The sequence below is a fragment of the Pectinophora gossypiella genome, chromosome 1, assembly GCF_024362695.1.
Source record: "Pectinophora gossypiella chromosome 1, ilPecGoss1.1, whole genome shotgun sequence".
Lineage (NCBI taxonomy): Eukaryota > Metazoa > Arthropoda > Insecta > Lepidoptera > Gelechiidae > Pectinophora > Pectinophora gossypiella.
The window spans coordinates 16,825,911-16,849,615 of record NC_065404.1 but is presented as its reverse complement, the minus strand read 5'-3'; the positions used below and the strand labels follow the sequence as shown (position 1 = coordinate 16,849,615).

The 23,705-nt window shown below is 39.3% G+C and overlaps 2 protein-coding genes across 9 annotated transcripts; one reads left to right on the top strand and one right to left on the bottom strand.

Annotated features, from left to right (window-relative positions):
* Positions 1-4,396: 4,396 nt before the first annotated feature.
* LOC126370484 (BTB/POZ domain-containing protein 6-like) lies at positions 4,397-23,630 on the bottom strand. 6 transcript variants are annotated; one of them, XM_050015391.1, is made up of 9 exons: positions 23,546-23,611; positions 12,233-12,259; positions 11,407-11,611; positions 9,813-10,031; positions 8,912-8,990; positions 8,191-8,390; positions 6,889-7,039; positions 6,172-6,319; positions 4,397-5,180 (listed from the first exon to the last, which is right to left on the bottom strand). In XM_050015391.1, exons 3-9 carry the CDS (start codon positions 11,533-11,535, stop codon positions 5,039-5,041), a joined length of 1,068 nt encoding a protein of 355 aa, XP_049871348.1. In that variant the 5' UTR covers positions 11,536-11,611; positions 12,233-12,259; positions 23,546-23,611; the 3' UTR covers positions 4,397-5,038. The 6 variants fall into 6 exon arrangements, with proteins under 6 accessions (XP_049871348.1, XP_049871329.1, XP_049871339.1 ...); XM_050015372.1 differs by lacking the exon at positions 23,546-23,611 and adding an exon at positions 17,536-17,774 and having other exon boundaries at positions 12,233-12,424; XM_050015382.1 differs by lacking the exon at positions 12,233-12,259 and having other exon boundaries at positions 23,546-23,630.
* Positions 8,265-22,923, top strand: LOC126370544 (BTB/POZ domain-containing protein 3-like). 3 transcript variants are annotated; one of them, XM_050015456.1, is made up of 8 exons: positions 8,265-8,400; positions 17,940-18,158; positions 18,385-18,589; positions 18,836-19,034; positions 19,471-19,670; positions 20,580-20,773; positions 21,518-21,628; positions 22,241-22,923. In XM_050015456.1, exons 2-8 carry the CDS (start codon positions 17,944-17,946, stop codon positions 22,365-22,367), a joined length of 1,251 nt encoding a protein of 416 aa, XP_049871413.1. In that variant the 5' UTR covers positions 8,265-8,400; positions 17,940-17,943; the 3' UTR covers positions 22,368-22,923. The 3 variants fall into 3 exon arrangements, with proteins under 3 accessions (XP_049871413.1, XP_049871422.1, XP_049871405.1); XM_050015465.1 differs by lacking the exon at positions 17,940-18,158 and having other exon boundaries at positions 8,309-8,400; XM_050015448.1 differs by lacking the exon at positions 8,265-8,400 and having other exon boundaries at positions 17,710-18,158.
* Positions 23,631-23,705: the final 75 nt, after the last annotated feature.

The window sequence follows — 23,705 nt, the reverse complement described above, 5'->3', positions numbered from 1 at the left end:
TGTATTAAAAGGTCTTGTGCATTATAATCTGCGGGCAAAAACAAATATCGACTATCATGCAAGGAGATCTAAATAGCTTAGTATGATCAGCTATTTATCAAAAGATACTTTTGTATGCAGTTTATAATAAAAGTAATGTTAAAATTACAGCAAGCCTCATTCGCCCAACGGATAGAAAATACACCCAATTCTTTATTGTATTTATTGAAACTACACCCTGTAGACCGTAACGTGATCAGAACGAAAGCAGGACAGAGGTATAGTGCATCGCCTAGTGTGAAAGAGACGAGAGATACGCACTGCAATCATTTTACGTTTTATAAGGTATAATAAAGAGGCACTCAAATTTAACAGATTGTATAGATAAAGATTTTTGCTTTTATGTGTTTTATGACTGAATTTATTATTAATATGAAAAGTTTTTTTTTGATGGTGTGTAAATATAGTTTAATATTTTTGAGTGTTTCGAAGGGTTTTCCTGTAGAAATAAGAAAATCTAATAAACTGCCTAACATATTAAAAGAAGAAAAATGTGACGTCTTTAATCTTTATTAAAAAAATAAGAGAACTTCTAATTAATAAATGTTACATTCACTATGTGTCACTTCACTTCAGTCACTTGTGTGTTATATTCACTAGTGAATACTAGTGCTGTTACTACAGCAGTGTTACTACCAGTGATGTTCCGAATATCCGTATCCGTATCCGCGGATATCCGAGATAAAATAAAAATCCGTATCCGTATCCGTGTCCGTTACTTTTCACGCGGATCTTTTACGGATCTTTTTCAGGTGATTAAGTAGAATTATTGAATAAAAAGGCTATAAAATTCCATTCAGATTGTTTTTATTTCTTAAAATCAAATATATGACACCTTTATATTGCAAACATTTAGATAGATAGATTTTTATAATGAAAGCAAGATATAATATCACTTTTATAACAATGAAATAACTAAAACTTTAATCTTTTTGTTTAAGAAAATAAAGATCCGTATCCGTATCCGCGGATCTTTACACTAAATATCCGTATTCAGATCCGTATCCGCGGATATACATTTTTAACGATCCGGCACATCACTGGTTACTACTAGTGCTGTAGACGCTGTAGTAACATTGTACTAAAGTTACAATTCGAAAAGCTTCCTTCTCTCTTCTAAATTTCTATTTTGTTGTGCCCGAAAGGGTCTATGATGTGAAATTCATATGTAACTTACAACCTTGTACACCATCATAGTATACAAATAAAGAATATTGAATATCTACGAATCATTAGACGTGGCGCTCGCTCTCTATTACATGGGACTTAGCTGGCGAGAAGTAGGTGGACTATACACCTCTGCCTAACCCCTTCAGGGATAGATGCGTGTTGCTATGTTAGGATAGTACTCAGTACATATATTTAAGTAACCTAGTGCATAAGTTGTTGTTGTTGGAAATAATATATGGCGTATAACGTCCATATGAATCAATCATGGCTTTGTACAAGACACCAAAACGCCAAAGTTTCGTCAACAATGTTGTTAACAATGGCCGACCGAACTTAATTGTACTTTTAACTTTTTCTTCATATTCGCAAATATATTAGTAACATAGTTACCCTCTTAATCGTCAATTTTTTAAAAACGAACGTCTCATCCGCCTAAAACTACTGCAGCTTCTCACAACCTGTAAAAGAAGCTGCGAGAAAAACCTCGGTACAGGGCCCTAGTCTAGGACCCTAGGTAAACCTCTGTTACGACAGTCAGTGGTTCCGTAGCAGTAAAAAAAGAAAATGACCGGTATGACCGGTGCTTCGACCTTATAAATAAAATTAAAAAAAAAGACATGTAGGCATGCGCAGATGAGTGCGCGTTATGACTATTTTATGCGCGTTATTAGTGATGATGATGGTGCCCTAGATATACAGGACTTTTCTGTTTTTATTGTGAATTTGTGAGCGACATCTGCAACTTGTAACAGTTGGCCTTATTACCTTGACTGATTTAAAAAATCTAAGTCGATAAATTAGCCGAAGGACGATATACGATCCCGACGACCCGACTTCATAATCATAATTAAAACACATAATAACGGGTTCTTACCGCGTTTAAATGGGGATATTTCCGACTTCTCTAGCCATAGAGGCAGCCAATCAAGCTTGCGACACCAAACACTTCAGCACCCCGATACCGACCCCGTCGACGATTTCCCACAATAAGCGCTTATCGCTATCGATCCACTAGGGTCGATTTATTCTTTCAAATATTCTTCCTCTCAGATAACGCCCTGAGCCGAGTTTCGCGCCCAACTGGGCACCCTCAGGCATGTTGTCTTAAACGTTGTACCGGGTGAGAGACTTCAGCGCTCCCCATTTGTCCGGCCAAGTAGTTAATGCCATCTGCGGCAAATCTACAATAAGTCACGTCAAAAAAAAAGATGAACTAGCGTCGAAATCTGGCTGTAATCCAATAAAAGCTAGGGAGTTACAAGATGGTCACGCTGGAATAAGGGAAACCTTAAACTAGTGCCATCTCTTTCTGGTAGTAGGAGTAAGTAAAGAACCGTACCTTTGTTATGAGGTTTCACAAAAATATAATTAAGTTTTGTCTGCCATAATGCAAATGTATAATAATTTTTGTAAATAATTATGTAAAAAGTAAGATGATGTACCTAATTTATTTATGACAAGTTATTATGAATTCAATGCCTGATGTGTATTCAACTTAAAGAGCAACTAAGCACCCTTATTCTAGGATGTTAACTCCAACCTTCATCGACCGCCCTCAGTCGAGGCGACCTCAGGCCTCAAACTGGATGACAGCGGCAGCGGCGCGGCGGCGGCGGTGCGGGGAGCGGCGCGTTCAAATGCTAAGATTTATATTGAAGTGTTCTCGATGGCAGCGGCGCGGCGACGGTGTACGAGCGGTGCGCTCTAGTCGAGCAGTGTTTCTGCGTTTGAACTCGCCTTTTTGTTTCCTTTGTTCATTATAGGGATTTAGATCTTTTGCCCATAATAAATCGTACGAAACATAAGAACTATAATCGAAAATGCGTTGTCGCCGTTTCGACATCGCGTTCATTTGAGACACAACTCTATACCGCCGCAACACCGCGCGATCTAGCCGCTGGCATCGAGAACGGAACAGCGGCCGCCGCGCCGCTCCCGCTGTCATCCAGTTCGAGCCCTCAAGGTCGAACTCAAATTCGGTATTCTTAGATGGCGCGGCGACTTCAGTAATGCATGACGTCATTGTCGCCGGGGTTATTTTCGTATTATTATGTTCTTCTATCGTGTGGATTGTGAGATAAATTACCAACCCCATCAAACCTGGTGTCAGGGTTATTACTGAGCCGCCATAGGCCCCGGACATGACTCATGTAACGACTACGTACAAAAATCACGCTGTGATCCCTAGTTTGGTTAGGACATTACAGGCTGATCACCTGATTGTCCAAAAAGTAAAAAGTTCCGTGCTTCGGAAGGCACGTTAAGCCGTTGGTCCCGGTTACTACTTATGTATTAAGTATTATGTTGGCAGTATGATATGGTATGATATCGACTCCAGTGAGTATAGTCCTCAAGTCGAGGACGTAAATGTCAAATTAAAATACCGAAATGCTCAGCTGAGGCCGAGTCGAGTGAAGGAAGAATCGAGAACATCTTACAATACGGCTGTAACATTGGGCGATGAATAAGTTTGTAGAATTATCCAGCATAACTTATGCTGATTGATGATTGATTGACGCGCGGGTTATCGCGAACGCTTTAAATAAAACGAAATTTTATGTATTTTTATTTAATGAACATTTTTAATAGAAAACTTTACAAAAAAATCATCGTGTTTTATTTTTTTATTTACTTAAATTCAAAATCACAATTGCGTACAAACTATTTGAGTAATCGTTAAATAATGGTACCTTACCTGGCGGACTATAAAAAAAATAAACAAACATAAACAGCCTATATACGTCCCACTGCTGGGCACAGGCCTCCCCTCAAACTATACTTTTATTTTAGTTTGACAACTTTTACAAATAGTGATATCCTCTTAAGAGTAAGAATCTTCTTAAGAGGATATCACTATTTGTAAAAGTTGTCAAACTGAGATGACAGTTCAAGACTCCGAACCTAATTTTAGTTTAATTTTGAAGTTAATAATAATAATAAAAACACTTTATTAAAAAGTTTAAATTTTAACATTTCTATCTCTTTCTTGACGTAAGAGTTCTCTAACTTCAATAAAAATAAAGTTTCTTTGCCAGAATCAGCTCGTATAGAATAGGGTAGTTTCCGAGTAGTCAAATGTATGTAAAAGCAACCTATGACGTAATATAAAATCGTGATAAAATGTCGCACTTATTATTTATTACATTTTTTTTACTAAAATTCACAAATAGATTAAATAGAAAAAAGAAAACGTTTTTTGTCACCTTTAGATCTATTTTTATTTAATAATAAGACATTCATAATGTATCTTTGACTTAGGAAACTACCCAATTACAATTAAGTACTATATTATTCTTATTACAATAAAAAACTCTTATTCATAATCAGTCAACACCTAGCTTGCATTTCAGTCTTCATAAGACAAATATATGTACTCTAAAACATTTTCTTAAAATTAAAACATATTCAACTGTTTGACAGTTACAAAGTTAAATACAGGCACATTAGGAACATTCGTTTCGTTATTTTTTTTGTTTTATAGCACTTATTGCCTATGGAAACTCATAAAGAGAAAATTTAAATCGAAAAAATCGTTTATTAATGTCACATCCCGGACACTAGACAAAAAATCTCGGTTTTTACCTCTCGTTTTTGCGTACGAGGGTGACAAGACAGCCCGCGAGCACTCCCTGACTCCATTACGTCAGCACATCTGTCACTTCTGTCAGTACCTCACCGCACTTTCCTATACTTCTATCCTTTTCTTATTTGCTAGAGCGAGAAAGCGACCGCACGCGGAAGAATCGACGAGGCGATAGCGTGTGCTCACAGTGAGGTAGCAAGAGTGTGCTGACAGATGTGACTTGGACCCTAAGTATATGTAAACCCGTTATTTGCATTGTTCAGCGGCTGCGCGCTCGGCGGCCACCCTGACAGTGACGTAGAGCGCGTTGCCGCGCAGGTAGCCCGCGCCCAGCTCGCACGCCGTGCGCCACGGCATCAGGTTCTTGTAGCCTTGCACCGGGGACGAGCTGAGGGGAATAACGCCAGACTCATACTACTTTTTATATGGATTACCTTAGGGCACCCCGGACACTTTATACTAAAGTCAGACGGAAGGTATAAATAAAACACACACTCTTACGCGCACACACACACACACACAAGTAGACTACACATAGTAAGACACGCACACACGCACACCCACACAGACACACACACATGCACGCACATACACACACCAGACGCATCACAGACACACGCGCAAACAGACACACACGCCACTCACAGACAGATACACACGTCACTCACAGACAGACACGCCACTTACAGACACACACGCGCCACTCGAAGACACACACACGCAACTCACAGTCAGACACACACGCCACTCACAGACACTCACGCCACTCACACGTCACTCACTGACAGACACGCCACTTACAGACACACACGCGCCACTCGAAGACACACACACGCAACTCACAGTCAGACACACACGCCACTCACAGACACTCACGCCACTCACAGACAGACACACGTCACTCACTGACAGACACGCCACTTACAGACACACACGCGCCACTCGAAGACACACACACGCAACTCACAGTCAGACACACACGCCACTCACAGACACTCACGCCACTCACAGACAGACACACACGTCACTCACTGACAGACACGCCACTTACAGACACACACGCGCCACTCGAAGACACACACACGCAACTCACAGTCAGACACACACGCCACTCACAGACACTCACGCCACTCACAGACAGACACACACGTCACTCACTGACAGACACGCCACTTACAGACACACACGCGCCACTCGAAGACACACACACGCCACTCACAGACGTACACACATGCCACTCATAGACACACACACACGCCCTCACAGACAGACACACACCACTCACAAACAGACACACACGCCACTCACAAACAGAGACTCACGTCACTCACAGACACACACACGCAAGTACGCACACACACGCACACTTAGACACTTACGCGGTGAAGAGATGGGTGAAGGTGCGTATAGCTCTCCTGACAGTAGACTCGACCTCCAAAGTGACGGTGGTCTGCCACGACGAATAAGAGTTGCACTCCAGGAACACACCCAGGGTTTTCTCGTCAATACCGTTCCGTCTCTCCACACCTGACAAAAAAACAAATTCCGACCATATTTCCAATGGGCTATTTTCCAACTAATCAGTTACTTTTTACTAAACGTTGAAACTCGAAAGTACTATGAAATTTGTACGAAAAAGTCCACTGTGACGTCATAGAAACACGCGATAAACGTTGGACTTATTATTACGTTTATCTTTGGTTTTTTAACAGACTTTATTTATTTATTTATTATGGACAACTTCAAAAAATGAAGGAGGTTACCAATTTAACCCGTGTGTATGTAATATTTATGGATCTTTTATTTAAAATTTAATTATTACTAAGTGTAAACTCGTGTTCGAAATTAACATTAAGTACTGGTTTTTGGAATTACATAGTATTCGTATATAAGAGAATAAAGAGTGATAGTGAGTTTCTATTTAAGAGCTGCGCTCTTGTCGGTGGAGTAACCGCCATTCCTCTCTTCTTCCCGCCAAAACCTTTACCTCCCGATACGACACGACCTACCGATATATATATATATATATATATATATATATATATATATATATATATATATTGCAATTTCTTTTTTAATTAAAATAATAAAATTACCAGGCACGACCTGCACCCGCCACTCGGCGCCGCCGGTGTAGAAGGGCTCGGAGCGCACGCTGCGCTTGCGCGTCTTGAAGTTGCACACCGAGAACGTGCACTGCGCCTCGTGCACGCACTGCTGCGAGGACATCGGCTCTAGCATCATCATCTGCAATCATTGTTACAATTGGGTCGTGATGCAGGCTCTGCACAGCAACCGCGGCGAGGGCGGCGCGAATTATATCGAGGCCTTCGACCAATCCTTTTACGGTAGATAGCATTCGTATCGTTTATTGGTCGATGCGCTTAGTTCGAGCCGCGCGCGGCGCGGTTATCATGCAGACAGATGTAAAACTAACGAAAAACATTTTCTTTTTTCTACCTTGTCAGAACTAACGAAAAACATTTTCTTTTTTCTACAAACAAGCGGCAAAGAAAGAGGGTAGACAGATATGTCTGCCCGTAGAAAATTATGGTTCTACCTACTCCACTGCAATCTCATCAGTCATCCCGTGATCATGGCACTTGCATCATCATCATCAATTTAAGAGCCACGCTCTTGTCGGTGCAGCATTTCTGTAAAATACTCTCCATGCTACCTTTTTAGGGAAAAATAGGGCAGTGGTTTTTTATGGCACTTGCAACAGTGTCGAAATATCGGGAGTCTCATATCCCCATTTAAACGCGGTAAGAACCCGTTATTATGTGCTTTAATTCTTTTTTCTATTTAACTTATTTATGAATTTTAATTAAGAAAAATGTAATAATAAGTGCGACATTTTATTACGTTTTTCTATGACGGCACAGTGTGCGATTTCATACAACTTCCATAGCAATCAGGGATGATTCGGAACATGATTCTAAGTCGATATAAATTGGAATTTCCCATCAGATAATTCATGAAAATTGTAGTGTCTTTTTTAATTATTTTCAGTTCCATACGTTTGCAATGGAAAATTCCACTTGATATCAACTCAGAATCATGGTCTGAATCATCCTTCAAAGTTTTCGTTACGATATCACTAACACCCTGTATACCTGTATATTTGGCTGTTGTACATTTCCTATATTTTTCCTATTTTCTGTACCGTGTGTTTTTTGTGCTGAATAAAGTATAACATAAACAGCGTATATACGTCCCACTGCTGGGCACAAGCCTCCCCTCAATCAACCGGAGGGCGTATGGGGCATTTTCCACCACGCTGCTCCACTGCGGGTTGATGGAGGTGTTTTACGGATATTAACCGGGATCAACGGCTTAACGTGCTAAAAAAAACGTGCGTGTGAATATAGTAATATCGTATCTTTTAACATCCAGACCTCATCAGTCACATTCCGGGGCTCCCGGCTCCTGCTCAACCCCTCGGGCAGGGGCGCGTCCTCCCCTACCAGTGCGAGCATTATCGCCAGGGCTTCCTCATCTGTCAGGAGCAACGACCTCGCTGCGACTTTAGCGAACTGATCAGCTGACACCGTCAGAAAGCGAACATGGGATAACGCTTTTCTTAGAGCGTTCTTTACTGTAAACAGGTTACGATAAATTAAAAAAAAAAACATATCATCATCAGCCTATTAAAGTCCCCACTGCTGGGGCACGGGCCTTCCCTATGGATGGATAGGGAGATCGTGCCTTAAACCATCACGCGGGCCCAGTGCGGATTGGTGGTTATTAACGACTGCTAATGCAGCCGGGACCAACAGCTTAACGTGCCTTCCGAAGCACGGAGGAGCTCGAGATGAAAACTTTTTTTATGGTCACAAAAAAAAATAACAAATTATTTACAATTAAAATGTTGTCTGAAAGAGATCTCTTACCAATAAGGCCGCTTCTTAGCAATAAGACACAAGAAACTTACTTTAAGCAACCACCTTAGAATAAGTTTCTCGTGTCTTGTAAGTGCGTGCAATAAAGTGTTGTATTGGTTATTAAAAATTATAATTGGTCGAAGCCCGCGATATACTTCTTACCACGCGCTATAGCGTAACTATGCAGACCGCGCCATGTCTAACATAAGGACTTGAGGGTAAAAAGTCAACTCACTTTTTTCACAATTCTGTTGGCCATCATCTTTTGTTTGTTCTATACTTTTCTGTTTTGTATCTTCACCTATTGAGATATCCTGTAATACAAATAAACTCTTGTAAATGGTTAATATTATAAAGACTTAACTAACGAGACGCGAAAATATCGAACTACATACTACATATACTCCCACACACTTTTCATAGGATTGTTATTATATTTTTTAGACTTTAATCTTCTTCTTCTTTGATAGAAGAAGACTTTAATAAGATGCGCATTAGCCTATGCACAAGTTGTGCTGTCGTGCACGACACGATATATATCGCAGGCTTCGCCCAATCGACGCACGCCATCAGCCGTAGATAAATATGGTGGTATTGGTCGAAGCGAGCAATATTCTCTTTAGATTTTAAAAAGATGTTTTTCCGCTTTAGCAACTTGCGTCTGCACAGGTTGTGCTGTCGCGCACGACGCGATAAATATCGCAGGCTTCGCCCAATCGACGCACGCCATCAGCCGTAGATAAATATCGTACGGGTATTGGTCGAAGCGAACAATATTCTCGGCGCATACGTAATGATGAAATCTCGAAAAACGATTAGTCTGCAACAGATGTCGCTGCAGTCTAGTTGCTGAAGACTGCCGCATACTATGTAGTCGCCACCTTAGCATAACTTGCAGACCTTTCCGTTCAAGTTTCATACAAACTTTGCCCCCCTTTTTGCCCCCTCAGGGGTTGAATATCGCAAATTACCGTCTTAGTAAACACCTACAGCCTAAAAGGAACTCCCATGCAAAATGTGAGACTCCTACCACTCATAGTTTTGTGCGATTTTCTGATGAGTGAGTCAGTCAGCCAGTGATCTTTCGCTTTAATATTATAGACATCACAGAATGTACGTTCTGCATCGTAATTTACCTCATTTAACCTTGGTTTCTTTGCACCCTCTATGGAAGCTCCAGTGTCCCCCAACCGCTTCAGCCCGTGAGCTCGAGCATATCTCTCAGCGGCTTCAAACAGATCCAACTCACTGTCTATTTCAAGTCTGCTTAGAGAGAAAATCATCTCAATTGTAGACAGTTGCACGTCTTCAAAACTACTCGCTTTGAGGACATTTTTCGTACTTCTTGTGATTGTCTGCCAAAGCAACGAAAGGTAATTTATTTATTAGTGTTTTAAATTAAATAAACAAGACAAATAAACAGCCTATAGAAACAGTCAAACAGATAGACTTAATATTTAAATAATTTAGGCTCGCATTTGAAGACAATCTAACTCGATAGTAAGTGATGATGTGGTCTGGGGTGAATCACGCTTACCTAGCAAACGCCTATTCACTCTAGCCTTGAAGACTCCTAGTTTATATTTATTTACAAATTGGTTTAGAATTTATATTTTTCCATATTGTGAAAAATCTATACAAAAAACAAACAAATCATGTTTTTATATTTATTTCTAGCTCAATAATAGTGGTATATAAGTTCTAGCTCAATAATAGTGGTAGATCACCAGCCTTTTGCTATTATAAAAATAGACAATCATGTTACAGAGGAAATTAATCCTACTCGCTGCTATCAATTCATTTATTACATCAAAGACTTCACAATATGATAGGAACTCTGACTTCTTAGTACAGTGTCATTATTACAGCACTTATAAAAAAGAAAGTATATTTTTCCCACAATTTGGAAATTTCTAAGTGCTGTAATAATGACACTCTGTAGTAAGAAGTCAGAGTTCCTATCATATTGTGAAGTCTTAAAAAAACATAGATGAAAACATCATCAGTTTTGTATTTATATAATAATGATAATAAAAATGTCTGAAAGTCATACCAAAGATGTTGATACCACATTCTAATAGACTACTATCGCCATCTATTGGTGTGCCACGCAAACTATTTTACATAGATGTGTTAAAAATGTTTATTTTGGACAAACTTCGATATGCATATACCAGTTTACATATACACATATATAAGTTTGTACATTCATATAGAAACATGCAACTATGATTCCTAATGGGTTGAGGAGTGCCACAACCAATCAAAGAACTTGCATTGATATGGATATAGGTGCCATACATTAAGGTTGATATTATATTACATAAAATGATACATACATAAACACACCCATGATACAGATTACTAATAATAATGTTTATTGAAAAGCTCAGTTACAGTTCTCATTGAAACCCTGTCTCCCAAACTAGGCGAACCTGTATTTTGGGAGACAGTGCAGTGCAGTTGGGGGATTACCTATAATCATTAATTTATATTAATGAATTGTCATGTTGTGTCCTTTCTAACATGATGGACAATTGTTACGGGTGATAGGCTGATCCCTTGTCAACATAAGGTTCATTATATCCAGCCTACAGCCTTCAGATCAATAGTGGCTGCAATTTATTTGTCATTGATTACTTGGGGCTCTGCCCACCCCATTAAGGATTAGAGGTGTATGTTTATGTATGTATGAAAAGTTTATTTTTGTAGTAAAAAAAAGAACTATACCTTAAAAGATGCTGTCAACAGTCCATTTTCTTCAAACAATGTTGCAAATTCATAGATAAAGCACGCATTTTGTGCTGTTAGTTGGCATTGCATATGCTTAGTGCAGCGTTTTTGAATGGATGGTATCATGTACTTCTTCGCTGCATAGTATAACTCACTTGTTGCATTTAATGACGGAATTGCTCCTTTATCTGTGTATATGAATCTACAAACAATATTTAACCATAAATATGTATAATTGTAAAAGCAAAAAAAATACTATGTATTAACTGTTAGAAATAAATGGATAGCAACAACATACAACTGCATAAGCAAAATGTTTAAAAGGTGAATTTTACTCTAAAAGAATTTTGAAGACATCTGGTTGGATGTCGGGAACTCGTATAGGAGTGTTTCCCTCCGCCATAACGCCGTGGAACATGGCCTCGAAGACAGGCGACGCCATCGTCAACACGACCTTATGTGCGGCTATTTCTTCCAGATCGTCCTCGCCAACCAAAAACCGGCAATCAGCCCATTGCTTCGTTTTTAAAAGGTGCGATAACCTCGTAAGAACCGTTTCACAGTGCGTTTGCCAATCTCCAATACTTGTTAACTTGTCCATGTCTACGACCGACGATAAATTACAGGCACGGACGGAGATACGAAAACGATAAAATATTAAATTTCCCGAATTTTAGTTTTTATTTTTACATACGAAAACTTTAGCCGGAACTTTTTGAAATGTCACTTTTATATTGCCAGATTGAATTAAAAAAATACATTACAACGTATGTATGATTACATTATCTTTGTATATCGATTAGAAATTAATAAAAAATAATACCTTCGTACTTTGAATGAAATAATGTAGCTGAAACAAAGACCAAGTATTAGAAAGTCCACTAGAAAATGCCAAACCAGAAAATGCAAAAATGCACTGGGCAACATTGTGCAAACTCTATTCCTTTTGGTTCGTACCTACTTGACCTACTTCCTGTCCTGCAAACTGCAACTTCCGGTATTCTTTTTCGGATAACTGTTGTATATAGTGTTGGGTTCTTACCCGGAAAATTCCCGCGTTTTGGGAATTTTCCCAATTCTGAGGGAAAAAACCCGAAAAATTCCCATTTCAAGGGAAAATATTTTTTAGCGCATATATTTGTATTAAAAGTAAGGATTTCCAACAAAGACCATTTAAATATAATGTATGCCTACTTATGCCCAATTTATTTTCTGTCGTAGTGTCGTATGAACTCTTAAAAAACTTAAAGGAGATCATCGGATTTCGGCCCAGAAGTCTAAAGTGCCGGCCAAAAAATAATTTTGCTATATTCCGTTAGATCTTATCCGTATGAGCATTTATTACTATGGCACCAAAGCTGTAGGGTAAATATCTTCGGTTTTATTCGATTTTAAAAAACTGTATTTTTCATACATTTATGGTGAAAATGTAAAGTGCCGGCCAAGTAACAATAATGGTATTATCCTTAGAACTTATCCGTCTGAGCATTTATTTCTATGGCACCAAAGCTGTAGGGTCAATATTTTCGGTTTTATTCGAATTAAAAAAAAAACTGAATTTTCATACATTTTTGGTGAAAATGTGAAGTGCCGGCCATGGAACAATATTTGTATATCCCGTTAGAACTTATCCATTTGACCATTTATTATTAGGGCACCAAACATCTATGACCATTATTTTGATTTTTGTTGGACTTTACGTTATAGTTTCTGTGTGAAAAGTGCCGGTCAGCAAAAAAACACATGTCAAAGCTATCGAGAAGATACCTGTAAACATTATTCACTATGACAAAAACGTGTATGACCATTAATTAGTTTGGCTTTTGTTGGATTTAAAAAAAAACTTGAATTTTGTTTCATTTTGTATAATTAAAAATAAAATATAACAGGCGCGTTATTTAAAGGATCGTCAGAATGTTTATTACTATGGCATTAAACGACTATGACCAATATTTTGAAATTAAATCGATTTTTCAAAAATTAAAAAAAAGTTTTATCTAGTGATAATGGAACTATCTTGCTAAAGGCGTAATATGGTGGTCGTCTTTTGAAAAATAGGTTTGCGTTTGACCACTACCTTACCTGATGGTGATACACGCTTAAGAAGCTATTTTTTTAAAGAAAAGTGTAAACAAGGAATAAACAGTGGGGTGATAGAGGTACTATGTTATCGGCCGAGTAGCACCAGGACATTGTGATAGGCATACTTGCAAAGTACAACTACCCGACTCCTGTTTTCCCTAACAGATACTTCAGACGTCATGCCAAAATACGAATTTCGTCACTAGATGGCAAGCTTATCTTTGGAGGGTGGTAACCATTTACGGTCAAGGTGAATCAATACCATAATTCAACCTAAACTTAGGCCGTAACGTTGAGTCGAATGCAAAAACTACAGCCAACATCATATCTAAAATCAGATAGTATTAATATAGAAGTTCACCTAACAACACTCAAAACAAAAACACAAAGTATTTATCTGACTAATAACTAGTCATTGGGAAAGCTCTGCTTGTTGTCATTGTTAAAATGTATAGAAAAAAGTTTTTTTAAAAAGTCCAATAAAAGCCAAAGTCGACATTTGGTAGTATAGTAAAAATACGTTTCAAGTCGTTTACCAAAAGATTTGACTTATTTTGTTTCGCTGGCTGACATTTTCCCATTTGAACCAAAACGGAAAGAGAGACGAATAAAAAGTCAAGATAACGGTCAAAAATGTTTTGCGCCAGATTATTAAATGTTCTAAAGGTCCTTTTTAATCCGCCGTACCGCATTTTTTACCCAAAGCACTTTATTTTCATACAAAATAAATAAGAAATCAAGATTTTTAAAATACACTAAAAGCCAAACTAATGGTCATACAAGTTTGGCGCTATAGAAAAAAATGTTAACAGGCATCTACTCGATACTCTCAACATGATATTTTTGCTGGTCGGCATTTTTCACATTTGAACTAAAACGTAAATTCCAATAAAAGTCAAAATAATGGTCATAGAAGTTTGGCGCTATACTAATAAATGTTCTAACGGTCCTTTGTAATACGCCTGTATACCTCTTTTTCCCAACGGACATAATATTATTTTTTACAAAATGTATGAAAAATCGAGATTTTTAAAATCCAATTAAAGCCAAACTAATGGTCATACACGTCTGGTGTCATAGTAAAAAATGTTCAGAACAATCTACTCGAAAAGTTTGACACATTTTTTTTCTCTGACCGGCACTTTCAAATTTGGGCCGGCCAAAGTATGGAAAGCCGACGATCTCCTTTGTAATATATTTTGAATGGAATGTTCGATTTTAATAATTCCATGCAAAGATATCTACATATTATAGGATATATAGGATGCTTTTGGCACGAGAGAATGTCATCATCGAGGAGCAACATGGTTTTGTGCAAGAAATTGGGAGGCACGAATACCTACAGATATTATTTACTTGGACTATGAACAAGCTTTTGATCGAGTTCCTGTCACACGATTGATTGCTAAATTAGAGCCCTTTGGAATCAGAGGCAATGTCGTGAAGTGGATTGAAGACTTCCTGTCAAATCGCATATTCTCTGTGCGCATCGGAGAATCATACTCTGTTCCCAGAAAAGTCCTCAGCTGTGTGCCGCAGGGATCGGTGTTAGGACCTATTTTATTCAGTATCTACCTTACAGATCTTAAACATGGTATCATGTCTGATATATCACTCTTTGCAGATGACACGAAAATAACGGGGAATCCACTTATTAGCCATAATATAATCCAAGATGATCTCGATAGAGTAATTGCTTGGACCCGAGATTGGCTAATCACATTAAACGTAGACAAATGCACTGTGTTGCATGTTGGCAGTAACCACCCCACGTTGAGTTACACCATTGACTCAAAACCTCTCGAGTGTGTTAAAAAACAAAATGACCTTGGCATAACGATAACACATAATCTAAAGTGGGACGAACACATTATTGGAATCACTAAGAAGGATAACTCCCTCTTATACATAATTAGAAAAGCTTTTTATCATATAGATACGGAATTGTTTCTTAGGCTTTACAAAACTTACTTACGTCAGATGGCTGTTAGAACATGGGTTTCAAATATGGAGACTTTACTATAGGAAGGACATTGCACTACTAGAGACAGTCCAAAGAAGATCAACAAAGATGGTGACAGTACTGGCTGGCCGGAGTGGACCTTAGCGGGGGCCGCAGGACTCTCACCTCTGGCTTGCCTTCATTGGCCAGCCAGAGTGGGGCGTTAGAGCTATACGCTCGCAGGGTGGAAGTGAAAGATGCATAAGTCGCGAGTTGGTAAGGCGGGTAAACCGCCTCGCAGAAAGCGGTGTACACCTCTTGACACCCAGAGATGCTCACAACCATGTTGCTGCCTTGCCGTCCAGTCGCGTCGGCTAGATAGGTGGCCCAACCAGTGAGTGACGAGTCACCGCCTGCCCAATAGAAAATGTGGTAGATGAAAAGGCGTTCGTGCAACGTACAAAATAGAGCGGATGGAAGCTAGTGTCACCTACCAGTTTTCTGGTGTTGATCTAACTGGCCCTTTGACATTGCGTTCAGGAGACAAGGCTTGGATCGTTCTGTTTACATGCGCCACATACCGTGCTGTACACCTAGAAGTAGTGGAGACACTGTCGACAGGCGACTTTTTGATGGCGCTAAGGCGTTTCGTAGCGCGACGAGGACGAGTGGAACAGTTGTTTAGTGACAACGGCACAAATTTCCGAGGTCTCGATAATGCGTTCAGTTCACTAGATTGGGATGAAATACAACGTTTTTCATCAATTGCCAGAATAAAATGGAACTTTTTGCCTACGGCTGCGCCTTGGTGGGGAGGGTTTTATGAGCGGATGATCGGATTCTTAAAACAAATCCTACGAAGAGTGTTAGGCAGAGCTTCTATCACACTGACAGAGCTGCAGACGGTACTTTGTGATTGCGAGGCGGTAATTAATAGCAGGCCCCTCACATATGTAAGCGGTCAAAAGGATCTGCAACCGTTGACTCCTTCAATATTCATCCAGCCTCTACTGTCCCATCATACAACTGACTTTGATGAAGTCGATAGAAAGGCCTTAAATATCCGGTATCGTTATTGTCAGAATTTACGCGAAGACTTACGGAAAAGGTTTAAGGATGAATACGTGAGTGAACTTATACAAAAACGTGAGCGAGCAAAAACTGTACCGCTACAAGTTGGCGACATTGTTTTGGTAGAGACTGAAGGCAAGCGCGTGACGTGGCCATTAGCCTTTATAGAGGAATTGTATCCTGGTGCTGACGGTGTGACGAGAGTGGTTCGGGTACGGACTTCAACAGGAACAAAACTAAGACCAATACAACGTGTTTTTCCTCTTGAAGTGCACGCGACTGACAGTTCTATATTAGATTCTATCTCCAGACAAAGAGAGACTGACTCAACAGACCATAACGACGACGACGCGACAAACCATCCCAACACTGCTGAGGCCAGAAGCACACGGTCAAGGCGAGCCGGGAGGCTGCCGCTGCGCCTGTTCGATTATATCTTGGACTGAATAGGTGGCCTCCCGGTTTTTCCGGCCCTGGCAGTGTGACGTATGTTGCTTAGTAACAGATCTACAACTGCTGTTTTTTGAGTGTCATTTTTCTCTCCGAATAAAATATTGTTTTGTACGTTGCACGAACGCCTTTTCTCTGTTATTAACATTGGTCGAGCAGGCGCCATAGTCCCCCATAGCCCCAGTATCCCAGTTCACTAACCCTCAACCCAATAGCCCAGTTCCTTTTGTTCCCATAATCTGCAATAGTCCTACACGAACCAGGGATTGTCTTTGGGTGCACTCCCATAGTGCATACAGGGATAATCGCCGGTTGGTGTCACAACACATTTAGAGTAAATTGTCTTAAGGGGCCTCTACGTGTTGGCTTCGGCCCCACGCACGCCTTCCAAAAGTCCGGGACTCCATGACAGACCCGACCCGAGATATGGAAACGAGATACAAATAATAATAAGATTAAAAATAATTAAATAAAAAATATTTTCCCATGATTCGGGAATTTTTCGGGTGTTTATTTTATTTTCCCATATTTTCCCGATATTTTTTCTTTCCCACCCAATTTTTTCTTTCCCTGCCCATCACTAGTTGTATACAATGTTGTATAGTTACCTAAGTAACTGATTTTGTTGGAGTTAAAATTAAATACTAGCTAGCATACTTATTGAATATTTATTTTTATGTAAACAACGATAAATATAGCGCCTAGAAGTAATTTATTTTGCAATGAACACTTTTTCTATTTTAGTATTTGTTTGAGGTTTGGGGAGATATTTGCTTGTATCTGTATCCAAATATGTAAAAATTGTCTATGTTTCTAACAAACTTTGAAATGGGCGGTTGTACGCGCTATATTTATTTATTTAATTTGGCTTAAACTGGCTTTAAATTCGCAAATCAACATCATAGAACTCGATTTGTTTATTACCTAATAGAACTTACCAGAGATATACGGTAATTATGGAATCAGACTGGCAGATAAATTGCAGTGAAATGAAGCAACGTGGTGCGATGCTTTTGCAAACTGAAGAATGGTCGGATTGCACTTTGGTGATGGGCCCTAAAGCTGTACCGGTGCGCGCCCATAAGCTCATGCTGGCCATGGCGTCCCCTGTGTTCGAGTCGTTGTTTTACTACGACTCGCTGGACAACACAGACACGTTTCGAATACCCGATGTGAAACCCAAGACCCTCAAAGCTTTGTTGAAGTATGTATACAGTTAAACTAACAAATAAACCTTTAAACACTACTGGGTAGGCAGATTCATAAGTTTGAACGACAGCATACATCTTTTTAGTTTTTGTAATATTTTCACATTAATTTTTTCAGGCTAATTTGGATGTTACTACCTAGTTACGCCAGGATATTACTTTTATTTTTATTTAATGTGTGCAAGTTACAAAATACTAATTATTTATTTTCTCTCATTGCAGTTATATTTACACTGAAAACATTAGCATAAGCTCGTTCAAGAAAGCGTACAAGCTGTATATGGCTGCTAATAAGTACCTTATACCACAACTGGCACGAGTATGTGCAGAGTACATGTGCTGCAATCTGAGCATGGAGACTGCATGCCTCGCGTACCAAGCAGGATGTGAGCACCAAGACCACATGCTTATGTATGAGAGCTTACAGGTGAGAACTGTGTGACAGAATTTGTAATTTATTTGAATGGGATTTTAAGAGTAGTCTTAAGGATATGATGAAAAACCGTATTGTGTTGGAATGTGTTCAACTGCTTATTTTTTCATGTCCATAAAAAAATACAAAGATGCCCATGATAGCCAACTTAGACTGCATATCAGAAGTGGCTGATTTCCTGTTCTGCTCTAGGGATTATGGGCGCAAATTTACGTATGAAGTGTATGCATTAAATTGCAGATAATAAAACTAAACATAAGAGACATACTCCACCACAAGAGTTTTGAGGAGTTGGACCTAGCTACTGTGGTGAGTATACTAGGCAAGGAAGACATCTGTGTGGAGGAGTTGGAGCTGTACCGCGCCGTCGAGAAGTATGCGCATGCGCATCTCACCCGTAAACGAGGCTCTAGTGCGTCTAATGGTGATCCCCAATCAGGTGAGGCCATAGAATTTGACAAAAAAGTAACTATTTAATTTAAAAAAATAGTTTCTAAATAGGGCAGTGGTTTCTCACTTGCTTTCTGCCCCGCATTACTCTGACTGACACGAGCGGAATGGCGCCCAGATTAGTCTATTTCAAAGTTTCAAAGCCATACTAGGACTCCTGTCCTCCAGGACACTGTACTCTGAATAGTACTGACAGTTACTGCTGCCCTCTGTCAGGTTCCAGGTTACAGTCCCTGTGAGTTGCCTCTTCTGTCCCGCATTGCCGTACTGATGGCTCCCATCTCCACCTCTGCAGCCAAGGATATATCCCTGGGCAATATGTATATATTTATACTACTTGTGTATTTTCATATATATTTTATTGAAATTTGAGGTATGGACGGATGGAGTGTTAGAATTTATGGTATCTTTTAATACACTTCCAGAACCAGTATATTGCCCATCGATCCGTAAGGCGTTGGAGCAGATTAGATTCCTGACAATGAGTCTGCAAGAGTTTGCTCAAGGGCCGGCGCGGGCGGGGCTGCTCACCCCGGGGGAGGCGCTAGCCGTGATGGTGGCTATAGCTGGGGCTGAGACGCAGCTGCCCGCCGGATTCTCTACCAGTCGCACGCCGAGATACATAGTATGAATAGTATAATAATTAGGGTGGTAATGGCCCCGATTCCTGCAGACATCTCTTAATTTTACTTTAAGTTATACCTGTCATTTTCTTATCCGCCGAAAAGGAAAGGGACGGATGATTGACAGCTCTTAATTTTGGGAAGAATGAGTAAATAAATGAATAACCCGGGCGAATTTTTACACGGTTGTTTTAGATTTGTGCTTAAAATTGACGTGTGTTCCATAAATTTTATGCTTGTCGATTACCCGTCCCTTTCCTTTTCGGCGGATAAGAAAATGACAGATATAACCTAAAATAAAATTAGATGGTATTTACAGGAATTAGCACCATTAATAAACTAATCTCGGCCTTGAGACTGCCCTCAAGGTCATGTCAATGTGACAGTTCTTATATAAAAACAGGGACTTAAGCATGATCTTGAGGGCAGTCTCAGCTGAGATTAGTTTATTAATACCACTCTTAGTATGATTTTCCGATTCTGACTTTCTTCTGGGTATTACTGATCAAAACCCGAATTTTCGCTGCCGAGATATTCTGTGACTATTCCCTACCTGTCACATACACACACATTTAGACACATTGTGATTAGACGACGCGTATTGATAGAGGAAACCTAGCACCTGCGGCACGGGTTTGCTGTCGCGCGCGGCGCGATTTATATCGCGGGCAGCGATTAATAACCTTCATACGTTTATCTATACGTATAGCTCGCTGTATTTGTCGCGATATGCGTCGCGCCGCGTGTAGCGAACCTATGCCCTACCTATACCTATGCTGCGGTCGTTCATATAAGGCGCTTTCCAGGGACAGACAAAGTTACAAATAACGATAACTAAATCGTATAGTCACTGGCTGGTGAAAACGAAAATCTAGGAATGATAATTATGAACTAATATAAAGTATGCACAGAGGCCGCCTTCATCAACGCCGGCCCCAGGCCCGGAGCAAGGCGTGGTCCGCGTGAGTCTCCGCGCCTCAGACGAGGCTTTGCAGTCGGCCTCTGCCCCGCTGCAGCTGCAGCGCCTGTGGACACTGCGAGTGCTGCCCGTGCTGCACACCACTACCTACAACCACCGCCAAGACTACCTTGGAGTGTTCCTCAGGTGATCACACAGCCACCTGACATGGTTTTATTCGCGCCAAAATTCATTCAAAACAAAACACTCACAGTAGCACAATAATCATGCACTAAAGTTCAAAAAACATGTTAATGTTATTGGTTTTATGTCGCTATTAGTCCACTTACGCCGTTTTGTAAAGAAATGACGGACTTCCCAATCGGCGTTCCCTAAAAACACGATAGATGGCGTTGTTAAGTTTTTTCTTCGTTTAAACTTCTAATATCATGGATAACAGACTTTTATCTTTATTTTTGGGTATAAATGATGACCTTTTTTATTATGCCAAAGTACAATTACAATTTCCACCCATTATTATTCTGATCAAAATAAACAGAAGCAACATCATTCTATACATAATGTGATCCGAATATTAAGCAACAATTAGTTTTATTCTCCTGCCATTACATTTTTTAAATGTAATTATATACAGATGACAGTGTTCACATTAAACGTTCTTCATGTTTGCCTTGCGGCGCACAAAATTTTAAGTACCTATTACATTGTCTGTATAAACACATGCATCATGAAAAATACGACAATAGGTGTATGGAAACAAGTTATGAGCGATAATTGCAGAATTCAATTGATGAATTTTTAAATGACAAATTGGACCATCAGTTGCATTACAATCTATCATACAAAAACTCATTTATCGTATAATAATATCTTTTAGTTAACAACTCATATAACAAACAATACTTATATAACAATACTTATATAATACAGTTGCTCGGACCCAGAGCCGGCGCCGTGGGCGTGCGCGGTGCACTGCACGGTGACGCTGGAGGCGGCCGCAGGCGACCACCACACGTGCAGCATCGACAGGACGTACTCCAGGTGAACGTGGCCACCACATTGCACACACATCATCATGGACCATGATTCTGAGTTAATATCAACTGGAATTTTCCGTCGCAAAATTCATGATATTTTTTATTGTTTTTAATTATTTTGGAAAATTCTATTGGATTTGATGGAACAGATATTGAATTAAATTGGATGGTAAATTCCACTTGATATTAACTCAGAATAATGAGCTGAATCACCCGCCTCAGTATTTGTTACGATGTCACTTACACCCCGTACAAGTATGTACAGGTAGCCATACAAGTGCGTATGGGTGTTAATGACACCGTAACGAATACTGAGGGGAATGACACAAACCATGATTCTGAGTTGGTATCAAGTGGAATTTCCTGTCGGAAAATTCATGAAAATGTTAGTGTTTGCCTTCAGCGCTCCCCATTTGTCCGGTCAAGTAGTAAATGCCATCTGCGGCAAATCTACAATAAGTCACGTAAAAAAAAAGCTTTTTTAAATTATTTACAGTTCCATACTTTTGTGACTAAAAATTCCACCTGATACTTATTAACTCAGAATCACGGTCTGAATCATCCCCCTTAGTATTCATTACGATGTCACTAACACCCTGTATCCGTGTGTCACCAGCACGCAGAGAGAGCACGGCGCCCCTCAGTTCGTGCGGCGTGAGCTGGCGCTCCAGAGGTTCGTACGCGACGGGCGGCTCTGCTTCCAAGCGAGGGTCGTCGTACGCAGGGCTGACTCTAACGTTTAAATTTAATGACCCATGTATAAATACAATACAGGTGTTAGCGACACCATCCGTGTTTTAAAATATATTTTTAATTCTTTATTTTTGGAATATTAATCATGGACTGAATAGTCCCCCTCAGTATTCGGTACAGTGTGACTAACATCCTGCATATTAAAAAAAATATACGTATTAGTTATTCAATGATAATACTATATACATTTATGTGTTCCGCGCCGATACGAGCATGAACATAATTCAAGTTGATTTTTATTTTTATATCATTTTATAGCGTTCACTCGTGCTTAGGGAAAAAATTAAATCGAAACAAATTCTGACACGGACGGTAATTGAACTCGCAACTCACGTGTTAACCATTACACCACCGCGGGTTCTCCTGTCCATGCGAAATTCTTTCGATGTATATAAGCCTACGCCGCGGCGCGGCGCCATCTATCGAGACTATAGAGTACTAATATTTCTTAGACCGATAATTCTTAATAGATATAATTCGAGTTATTTACTATACGAGTATTCCTGTAATAGTGTAATATTATTATGTTGTGATTAAAGTGTTGATGTGTGGATTATAAGAATTATAAACATTTTTGAACAAAATCGTGTTTTATTCAAATTAAAAAAAATATATCTTTATTCAATAGGTAACATAGTTACACTTTGAATCGTCAATTTTTACATAACGTACGTCTCATCCGCCTAAAACTACTGCAGCTATTTTGAATTCAGCTGTTCCCCATACGACTAGTTATCAAAGACTGCTCATAATATTTTTTGGTTACTGCCGACGTAGCGCGTAGGTAATATTCGTGACGCTATGAAATAAAATATACGAAACTGTGTAATATAAAAGAATGAAAGAAAAATATGTACTGTAGTGAAAGTACTTATTGATATTATAAATCACGTTAGTTTTTATAATTTTTATGACTTGTTTTGTTTTAAATTAATAAATTTTATTTTTAATTAATAAATTTTGTTGTGTAATAAATAAGAAAGTATTAAATAGTATCCACATAGTATTTTGTATGATACTGAATCTTTCTCCAACTTACAATGGAGTAGCGACGACATAGTGAAGAGCTTGTACTCCATGGTGCGGTTACCTTACCCAACAGTGGGAAGTATATAAGCTAATTTTTTAATAAAAACGCTAACAGGGTTAGAGGAAAACCTTCACTTACAATTTTACCTCGTTTTCATGGTCAATGCACGTTGGCTGAACAAAGTTTATAAATTATGCGGTGAATGGTGAGCCAGCACTAACTGATGCATGTGTTTATGGAGAATGTTATGTTGTTAGTAATTTAGTCTTATTACTTAGGCCAATTTTGACATAGAGAT